The sequence below is a fragment of the Echinops telfairi genome, unplaced genomic scaffold (assembly GCF_000313985.2).
Source record: "Echinops telfairi isolate 266 unplaced genomic scaffold, ASM31398v2 ScPeMD7_7458;HRSCAF=8496, whole genome shotgun sequence".
In the NCBI taxonomy this organism is placed as follows: Eukaryota; Metazoa; Chordata; class Mammalia; order Afrosoricida; family Tenrecidae; genus Echinops; species Echinops telfairi.
Window position 1 is genome coordinate 15,303,787 of NW_022111358.1, and position 10,699 is coordinate 15,314,485.

Below are 10,699 nucleotides of genomic sequence, written 5' to 3' on the forward strand. Positions count from 1 at the left end.
ACCCTTCTGTAAGGGATGTCCAGTTGCCTACAGGTGGGCTTTGGGTCCCCACACCACACTCTCATTCTCTCATTCACAATGATATATATTTTTTGTTCTGGGTTATTGATGCCTGATACCTGATCCTATCGACAACTCTTGATCACACAGGCTGGTGTGCTTTTTCCATGTGGGCTTTGTTGCTTCTGAACTAGATGGCTGCTTGTTTCTCGTCAAGCCTTTAAGACCCCAGACGCTATATAGCCGGGCACCATCAGTTTGCTTCACCATGTTTGCTTATGCGCCTGCTTTGTCTTCAGTAATCATGTCAGTAAGGTGAGCATCATGGAATGCCAGTTTAATAGAACAAAGTATTCTTGCATTGAGGGAGTACTTGAGTGGAGGCCCAGTGTCCATCTGCTACCTTAATACTAAACCTTTAAATGCATATAGATTTATTTCCCCATCATCATATAGAAATATATTTACATATATACATGCCTGCATTTAGACCTCTATAAATGCCCTTTGCCTCCTAGTTCTTTCCTCTATTTCCTTTTACTTTCTTCTTGTCCCACTATCATGCTCAGCCGTCATTTGGGTTTCAGTAATTTGTCTCTGTTATATTGCCCTTGATCAAGCCCTACCAGCCCTCCTACATCCCCCTCACCATCAATTTTAGGTCACTACTTGTTCCTTTGTCCTTGGGTTTGTTAACACCCACTTCTTTTCCCCTGCCTCCCCCTCTCCCCTGTCCCCCCAGACCATCAGTCACGTTTCTGCTCTGGATTGTTTGTCCTGCCTATCTTATCTAGATAGGCAAGCAGAGATAATAATATGCACAAAAAGAAGACAGCAAAACAAAGCAGCAAAAGAAAACAATAATAACAACCAAAAAACAAAACAAAAAGCCTATAAATAGTTCAAGGTCTGTTTGTTGACCTTTAGGGAGTATTTTTCAGTCGAGTCTGATGGGGTGTGACACCCTGGCCCCAAAGTCTATTTTTGGTATTCCCTCAGGACTTCGTTGCTTTGTTCCCCTTGCTGCTCCATTGTACATACTTAGTGTTTAGCCTCGGTGTGGTGGGGTCAGATTGGGCACAATTCCTGCACTGTCTCCAGTGTTGACCCCTGTAGCACTATCCCTGTAGCACTATGGGTCAGTGAGGGACATTATGTCTCATTGTGGGGCCGGCCCTATTGTCCTCTCTGTGCATTGGCTGCGCTAAGCATGGATATCGTCCTCAAGGGCTTGGTGGGCCAGGATATGCTCCACTCTCTCTTCCTCCCCCTTCATTTGCTCCTGTGTACGGTGATCAGACATGTCCCTAATAACTATGGTCTTATGGCTTTAAATACTACCTGTAATCTCGTTACTCCTAAATTTACCTTTCTAGCCTGCCATTTCTCCTGCCTATTTACTTACATGTCCAACTAACCTACTTAGCATGCTTACTTAGGTTTTTGTAGTAGGCATCTCAGATTTTACATGTTTGTAAGGAAAGTTTTGGTTTAATCCCCCCAAGTTTGTTTATCTTTCAGTAACTTGTATCCAAAAACTGGAGGAACAATGTTAATGTTTCCTTTTTTCTTATATGCAGTTCATCAGGAAACCCTGACAAATTATTTGTTGAATTAGTCTAACTTGTAAGTCTTAGAAAAGAGCATGGCACTTAGAAAATGCTAGCTATTGTAGTTTTAGATCATTTTACATATAGCTTATATTATCTGTATGTGTATAATATACACATTATTATAAATATATGTAATTATACATATTTTATACTTTGTCTATGCCGACTGCCCCTCTCTAACACTCATAGCGATCTTGCCAGGTAGGTATTTGGTTCTCATGTTGCATTTAAGGAACTTGAGCTCTGTTACTTATCCAATGTCACAGTTGTGAACACCAGACTTCGGGATTAGACTCATATCTGAATGCTATAAAAAAACATGTACTTCCACATTAATGTGGGGGAGAAAATCAGTTTATAAATTGAATATGAAGGAATTATTTTTTAAATGTTCTTTTAATATAACTAACCAAATATTGTATCACTGGATCTTACCTCTAGTTTTGGCTTAGGAGACCCATTTTTCCCCCACTTACTAAAATTGTATTTACTGTGTGACTGAACTAGATTATGGAATACAATTTAAGAATGCCACGAGTATTCAGAAGGGAAAGATTACTCTAGTCTGGGATAGGCAGAAAGATTTTATTGACATATTCTGGACTTTTCCATGGGCTAGGATTACGAAATTGTATTTTTCCACAAACTTTTTGAAACCCCTTCATACGAACAAATAGATATCTTAAGAGTGGTGCCAGAAATAGAGGAAAGAACCAGGAGGCAAAGGACTTTATAGAGGTCTGAATACAGGCATGTACATAGTAAATATACTTATATATAAGATAGGGGAATATATCTATGTAGTTATATATATATATGTGTTAAGAATTAAGGTAGCAGATGGACATTGGGCCTCGACTCAAGTACTCCCTTAACACAAGAACAGTTTGTTCTAATAATCTGGCGTTCTGTGATGCTCACCTTCTTGACACAATCGCTGAAGACAAAGTGGGTGCATAGCAAATGTAGTGAAGAAAGCTGATGGTGCCCGGCTATCAAAAGATATAGCATTTGGGGTCTTAAAGGCTTGAAGATAAATAAGTGGCCATCTAGCTGAGCAGCAACAAAGCCCACATTGAAGAAGCACAGTAGCCTATGTGATCACGAGGTGTCAATGGAATCAGGTATCAGGCATCTAAGACTCAGAACAAAATCATACCAATATGAATGGGTGTGTGTGTGTGTGTGTGTGTGTGTGTGTAGTGGATACCCAAAGCCCATCTGTGTTAGACAGGGTTGTCTAGAGAGATAAAACCAAATTGCTGATAATTTAATATATTTATTTATAAAGATAATTAGATATATAACAAGAAATGAACTCTTAAATCAAATACAGATAAATATATAAGAAATGAACAGTTAACTTATAAAGCAGTACAAATGGCTCAGTGCAACTCACTCCCATGAGAGAGAGTTGTGAGACAGTAGCAGTCCTTCAAGGCTAGTCTCCTGCCAGGTCTTCCTCTATATATAGAGAGAACTAGGCTATCTCAGCACAGCAGCCAATCACAAGGCAGGTCACCAACTGTCAGCCAGGTTACCAACTGCCAGTCCCTAGCTCCAGAGATGTCTTAAAGGGTCCTTAACTTACAGCGACATAGTTCACAGGCTAGGCGTCCCACAGGTAGTGTAGCCTGTAAATTGAGGCACAGAACAAGGGTCCTTAACGTACAGTGACATAGTTCACAGGCTAGGCGTCCCACAGGTAGTGTAGCCTGTAAATTGAGGCACAGAACAAGCAAGGCAGCCACACACTGGTCCGATGCTCAAAGAGCGAGCGACAAGAAAGGCGAGGCTCACCTAGCCATTTATCTCTCTGCCCTTCAGTTAATCCCACTTGTATTTATTGGCCAGGCTGGCACAATAAACTATCTCACCACCTGTAGAAAATTGGACATTGCCTTACAGAAGGGTCACAAGGAAGGGATGAGCCAGTCAGGATGCCGTATAGCATCGATGAAACATACAAATTTCCTGTAGTTCTTTAATGCCCCCCTCCCCCCACTATCATGACCTCAGTTCTACCTTACAAATCGCATTCGACCAGAACAGCACACTGCTACAAATAAGAGCCTGCAACACAGGGAATCCAGGATAGATAAACCCCTCAGGACCAACAATGACAGTAGAAATACCAGCAGAATAAGGGGAAGGTGGAGGGAGAAAGGGGAAATCACAAGGATCAACATATAGTCCCCTCTTATGGGGAGGAAAAGTGGATGAAGGGTATCAGGACGGTGTAAAATATGTAAATAATATATAACTTTTCAAGGGTTCATGAGGGACGGAGGGTGGCGGAGGGAAGGGGGCAAATGAGCTGATATCAAGGGCTCAAGTAGAAAGAAAATGCTTTGAAAATGATGATGGCAACATATGGACAAATGTGCTTGACACAGTGGATTAATTTATGGATTGTGATAGGTGTAAGAGCCCTAAATAAAAGTATTTAATAGTAGTAAAAATAATAATAAAAGTGGTTCCTATTTCAGTACAGGGCAGGTGAGATCAACATATCGTTAAAGTTGATTAAGCACAGTGAAGGGGGATGTACAGCTTGTGGTAGGACATGGCGTTGTAGATAAAATGAAATGGTAGGTAGAGTCAGAAGTGACATATGCACTGAAATCTAAAGGAAAGTACGAGTGACTTAAGAGAAGTGATGAAGAATATCCTAGGCAGATAGAGGAAAACATTCAAATGCTTAACCTTGCTAAGTCAGATGGTGAGGTAGCAGATGAGGTTATTAAGATGTGGGCTGTGATAACTTCTGTGGGGGAAACTATACCTTAAGAGAAGAGTGGTGTGGGTAGCATAATGTTCTAGGGGGAAACTTCTGACCTAAATCTCATAGACGCACCAACAGGAAAATGACATTTAGGAGTATGAAGAAGAGAGGAAATCTTCTTCCTCTACCTTTTCTTTCTTCTAGAGTGGATTAATTGATGGATTGATTGATGTAAACTACCATTTTTCCTATCATCTAAATTCTGCTTTTCCTGTTAGGTTTCCTAAGGAGAACTGGTTATCGTAGAGGTTGTTAGGTTGCTAACCGTAAGATCCGTTTGAATCCACCAGTTGCTTTGTGGGAGAAACATGAGTCTATTCTAGCGGTTCTCAACCTGTGAGTCCTGACCCCTTTGTGGGTCAAATGACCCTTTCACAGAGGTTGCTTAAGACCATCGGACAACACATATTTCCGATGGTGTTAGGAATTGAGACACTGCTCTTTGTCTCCACGTGGGTCTGCCCACATGGAGATACGCCCACATATGAGTACCCAGCTTGAAGATTGTTAACCATGCTACACCAGTCTTCTAGACAAAGTTTCCTTTATTTGTAATTAGAAATAAATATTTCACAATATATGATTACATATTGATTTTGTGATTAATCTCTATGCTTATATTTGTAACAAAGTACATCCTGCATATCAGATATTTATGTTACAATTTATAACAGTAGCAAAATTACAGTTAAGAAGTAGCAACGAAAGTAATGTTATGGTTGGGGGGTCCCACCACCACATGAGGAACTGTGTGAAAGGGTCAGAACCACAGGTCTATTCCCTTATGAAGATTGACAGCCTTGGAAGCTCACAGGGACAGTTGTACTCTGTCCTGTAGAGTCGTTGTGTCAGAATTAACTTGATGGCAGTGAGCGTTTTGTTTCAAGGTTTCCTTGGGAATTTTATTTTTGAGTTAATGCTTTGACTTCAGGTAAAAATTTACTGTTTTTAAAAATGTTTCATTGTGCATGTGTGTTTTTTTGTTTTTTGCAGGTGAATGTTTTACACAGTGAATTAGGTTTCCATTTAACATTTTAATATAAATTGTTTTCATGCTGGTTACATTTTTTGCATTATGTATACATTCTCATGATTTCCATTTTATTCATTTTATTTTCATTGATTCAACTTCCCTTCCTGTCGTTATCTTCACATCTTTGGTGTTGGGTAAATGTTGGCAGTTTGTTCTCATATAGTTAATTGTTAAGGACACATTACTCATGGGCAGTATTGTATATTTTTAAATTTAATCTGTTGTTTGCATGGCAGTTGACCTTCAGGAGTGGTTTCAGTTCTAGGTTAAAAGAGTATCATGGGTTAATAATCTTGAGGGTTCCCCAGTCTCTCATTCCAGTAAGTCAGGTTGTTATGAATTTTAATTTTTTTTTTTTCCCAGTTGACTTGGGACCTGCTTTTGTGTCCCTGGTCAGAATGATCAGGTAGTAGTAATTGGAGGTGCCATCTAGTTCTAGCCTCAGGTTAGAAGAGGCTGTGGTTCTGGTGGACTAGTTTCTTCCTTGAGTTTCCTTTATTTTCTCTAGAAGAATAGAGACCAAGAGTTATTTCTTAGATGGCTACTTGCAACTTTTTAGGACCCCAGGCACTACTCGCCAAACTAGGATGTGTAGAATATTAACTGTATATTCTGTTATATCTGCTGACTAAATTGTCCCAGAAGACTGTCCAAGCCCTTCAATCCAGCATACCAAATCCACAAGTAATTTGGATATGTTTAGAAAGTCTCCATAATTTTGGCCTCTTTGTGCACTAAAAAGTTCACATTGCTTTAGAGAAGAAGGGGTAAACAGAAATAACAGATTGGAAGCATACTGGTGAAGATCATTTACCTCTGAGATAATTAAAACAAACTGTAATCATGAAGTTGTTGTTTTCCCCCGGAAAGGTATTCATAAAGTCTTAACATCATTTTTTTATGAGATAACTTCAAAAAATTAATGGAAAAATGAAATTAAAGGATAATGAAAAATTTCATGAGCTTTTGAAGCCTCCCTCATATATATGGTATAAACCTGTTTCATAGTAATAAGTTAAAGGGAGAAGTAAAATTTGGGATTTAATAGTGTTATTTCCTTTGAAAATCTATACTTGAGGAATTCAAGTTATGTAGGTATTAAGATTACTAAACTGAAAAATTTAAGAGACCCAAGATTGTGCTGTAATTCATAGTTTTGTTCTAATTTTGTTGCTTGTAATTTATGTGTGTCAAAATTCATCTGCTTATTAAGAAGTAGTTTAATAGCACCTTAAACTTACTCAGATTTTACATTGTCTTAAGAATTATCTCAGGGGGATAAAATTCACAGAAGCAACCCCAAAGATGAAGTAGAAAACTTAGGGGACAGTGAGTTTGTGTTAACCAAAGAAGAACATTATAAATTAACATAATCTAATTTTCTGTCTCCATAGCGTTGGCTGACAGAGCAGAGAGCCCAGTGTCCTCATTGCCGGTAAGTGTTTTGCTATGATTTGTAAATTGGGAAAATGAGAGTGGTTGGGTTATTTCAACCCAAACAAGACTCACAAAGACAAGTTCTGTCTGAAATGTGTTATAATTTCTCTTCTTCGTAAAGACAATGGGAAGAAGACAAGCAATTTGTCCAGATAGGGAAATTTTTTGCTTCAGAATCCATGTAGAACGCATTGTGTTGCTTGCTCTGTAGTACTCCTGCCTCCTTTGAGAAAATTACTGTGTAACATTTTTAAAATTAAAGTAATAATAATGAAAATTATTATGGTTTAAGAAATCCAGTTAGTAGAGGGGGGCAGAGTCTGATAGTCCTTTTTATCTTTTCATGATATACTACTCAGAATAGATTGTTAGGTTTGCTGTCTGTTCTTCCAAACATTTTTATGTGCATGAGACTATTATGTATGTTTTCACACATTTGTTTTTTTTCTTTAAACACAAACGTTTCACAATTTGCCTATGTAAGATTTGAAGGTATTGTGTACACATGCATCATTCAAAAAAAATGAATGAATATACCATGATTTATTTACACCCATATTGAAGTTGTTTCCACTTTTGGTTACTTCAAATAATGATGCTAGAGTGCCTAAAGGAAAGGTTGTTACCATTTTAAACTTCTCTGGCACCTTTTCCTCAAATTCTTGTGAATGTTAGATCTTCTGTTTGAGGTTGTTTTCTGTTTTGGTCATTCTGTCAAGTGAAGCATCTTGCGTTTATAGCTTGCTTCTAATACGCACGTAAAACGAATTGACATCACAGGAGAGCAACGTGCTCCGAGTCTTACAGTTTAGTGATTTTAACATCTGCTTTTTTTCTCTGAAGTAATTTTCCATATCTTTTGCCCAAATTTCTTTGTGTGTTGTTCACTTTTATCATTTAACATTTAAGGTCTGTGATATCAAATAGAACTTTGTGTGATGATGGAAATGTTTTCCATCTACTCATCCAGTATGGTGGCCACAATCATGTGGCTATTGAGCACTTGAGATAATGTTTAATGTGACTGAGGATGACATTCTCTTTTATTTAATAATAATTTTATAATCATAATGTGGCTGTGGCTACCATATTGAACAGTATGGCAGTTTGTTCTGTGTTTCTCAAAGTGGGGCAGGGCCTCCCCAAGGGGTCAGTGGAGTAACTCAGGGGGCAGACTGCAAGAGCAGATAACTACATTTTATCACAGAGAGGTACTGGGTAATTTTTTAACCTGAAAAGGGTGTGGTAGGCCAAATAAGTTTGGGAATCAGTACTTAGACCAAATTGGGAATTGAATCTTTAATTTAAACTGCCAATATTTTTCCTAAGGTGCAAATGACAATGTGGTGAAAATAGGTTTATAAGTATGCTTTTGCTTGCATCCTTGTAATTATTTTAATAGTAATGCACAAATATGATAGCAAGCTTTATTTTGAGGTAAATTCTTGATTTAGAAAAATAATCCCAAATTGCTGAGTTAAAATACGTGTCTGTATTTCTCTCTTAGTGCTCCCCTCCAGCTCCGAGAACTGGTGAACTGTCGTTGGGCAGAAGAAGTAACACAACAGCTCGACACACTTCAACTCTGCAGTCTCTCCAAGCATGAAGAAAACGAAAAGGACAAGTATGTCCTCAGTGTCTTTATTCAAGTACTCTGTACATTTCACCGTTAAGTACCTGTTACGTATTAGTTTAATGGTCCTCTATTGGCAGTTTCACTTGTTTATACCTATGAGTAACGTTAAAAAATTCCATTTGTTTGATGTTTCTTCGGTGTGATGTTTAAGATGGTTAATTCTTTTCATCTTTATTCATCAGGCATTTATGATGGGGCTTCACAAAGTGCGGGAAGAATGAAATTCAAAAAATACAGACTTTTTCCACAAACTTTTTGAAGCCCCCCCAGTAGTGTGCTAGAGTATGAAAATATCATGGAAGGTAAATGAGACAGGATTTCTGCTTAACAGTTTAACGTGGGGAACATCGAACAGTACATTGTGATAGGGTCTTGGTAAGACTGCCATGGGAAAAGAGTCCTTGAACGAATGACATGATTGAAGAATTTTAGTCATATCTGGAGAAACAGTAAAGTTATAATAATTAGCTTTTTCAGGTAAAGAAACTGTAGCATGGTTAATTATAAAGCTTCACTCTGACAATAAGAAAATGAATTGGAAGAGATTATAGGCTCCTGAAATGCTTAGAAAGGAATCCATACAACTTTATGTCTATTTACAGCATGCTCAAACCAGGTTTTAGAATTTCAAGGGACATCAGAAGTTATCTAGAGTATTTGTTCCTTCATTATCCATAGAAATAAGAAAGACTTAAACACAGTATGGTAATGCAGATCCCGAAATAAAACACTGGGTTTTATTTTTACTACTTACTCTTTGAGTTGAATGGTACTGACTACTGCTAGGTTTGTAAAGTCTCACCAAAAATAATTATATTATCACATACCCCCCTCTTTCCATATAATAACATAAAAGAACATTTAAGACATTTCTTTTTTTTAATTTTAAAAATGGGTAAAATATATTTATTGAACAATTATCAGTGTAGTACATAATACTAGTATTTATTTTAAATATATATTTTCTTTTTTTTTAATTACTTTATTGGGGGCTCATACAATTCTTATCATAATCCATACATACATCCATTGTGTCAAGCACACTTGTACATTTGTTGCCATCTCATTCTCAAAACATTTGCTTTCTACTCAAACCCTTCATCTCAGCTCATTTTCCCCCTTCCCTCCCTAACCCCCTCATGAAATCCCAATAATTTATAAATTGATATTATTTTGTCATATCTTACACTGTCCAATGTCTCCCTTCACCCACTTTTCTGTTGTCCATCCCCCAGAGAGGAGGTTATATTTAGATCCTTGTAATTGGTTCCCCCTTTCTACCCCTTCTTCCTTCCACCCTCCAGGTATTGCCACTCTCACCACTGGTCCTGAAAGGATCATCTGTCCTGGATTCCCTGTGTTTCTAGTTCTTATCTGTACCAGTGTACATCCTCTGGTCTAGCCAGATTTGTAATTTAGAATTGGGATCCTGATCGTTGGTGGGGAGGAAGCATTTAAGAACTAGAGGAAACTTATATGCTTCATCTTTGCTAGCCTGCACCCTGACTGGCTCTTCTCCCTGCAACCCTTCTATAAGGGGGTGTCCAGTTTCCTACAGATGGGCTTTGGGTCTCCACTCTACACCCACCCTCATTTACAATGATGTTTTGTTCTTTGATGCCTGATGACCTGATCCTTTCGATACCTCGTGGTCACAAAGGCTGGTGTGCTTCTTTCACGTAGGTTTTGTTGCTTCTGAGCTAGATGCCTGCTTGTTTTTCTTCAAGCCTTTAAGACCCCAGGCGCTATATCTTGTAGTAGTCGGGCCCGCACCATCAGCTTTCTTCACCACATTTGCTTTATGCACACATTTGTCTTCCGCCGTCATGTCGGGAAGGTGTGCATCATGGGATGTCAATTTAATAGAATAAAGTGTTGCATTGAGTAAGTACTTGAATGGAGGTCTAATGTCCATCTGCTGCCTTAATATTAAAGCTATAAGTATATGCATGTAGATCTCTTTCCACACCATCCTATAAAAATATATTTACATATGTACATGCCTGTATTTAGACCTCTATAAATATCCTTTGCCTCCAGTTCTTTTCCTCTATTTCCTTTTACTTTCCTCTTTTCCCACTATCATGCTCAGCCTTCATTTGGGTTTCAGTAATTTCCCTCGGTTACACTGCCCTTGCTGAATCCCTACAAGGCCTCTCACACCCTCCTTGCCACTAATTTTGGATCACTTGTTG

General features: G+C 38.2%; 1 protein-coding gene across 4 annotated transcripts in view; it reads left to right on the forward strand.

Annotated features, from left to right (window-relative positions):
- Positions 1-10,699, forward strand: part of TRIM37 (tripartite motif containing 37) — a 124,495-nt gene that overhangs the window by 9,718 nt on the left and 104,078 nt on the right. For all 4 annotated transcript variants that reach the window (XM_004707015.2, XM_045299755.1, XM_045299757.1 and 1 more), the window contains exons 3-4: positions 6,826-6,866; positions 8,376-8,492. In XM_004707015.2, coding sequence (XP_004707072.2) covers positions 6,826-6,866; positions 8,376-8,492 — 158 coding nt within the window. The remainder of the gene's footprint in view (positions 1-6,825; positions 6,867-8,375; positions 8,493-10,699) is intronic.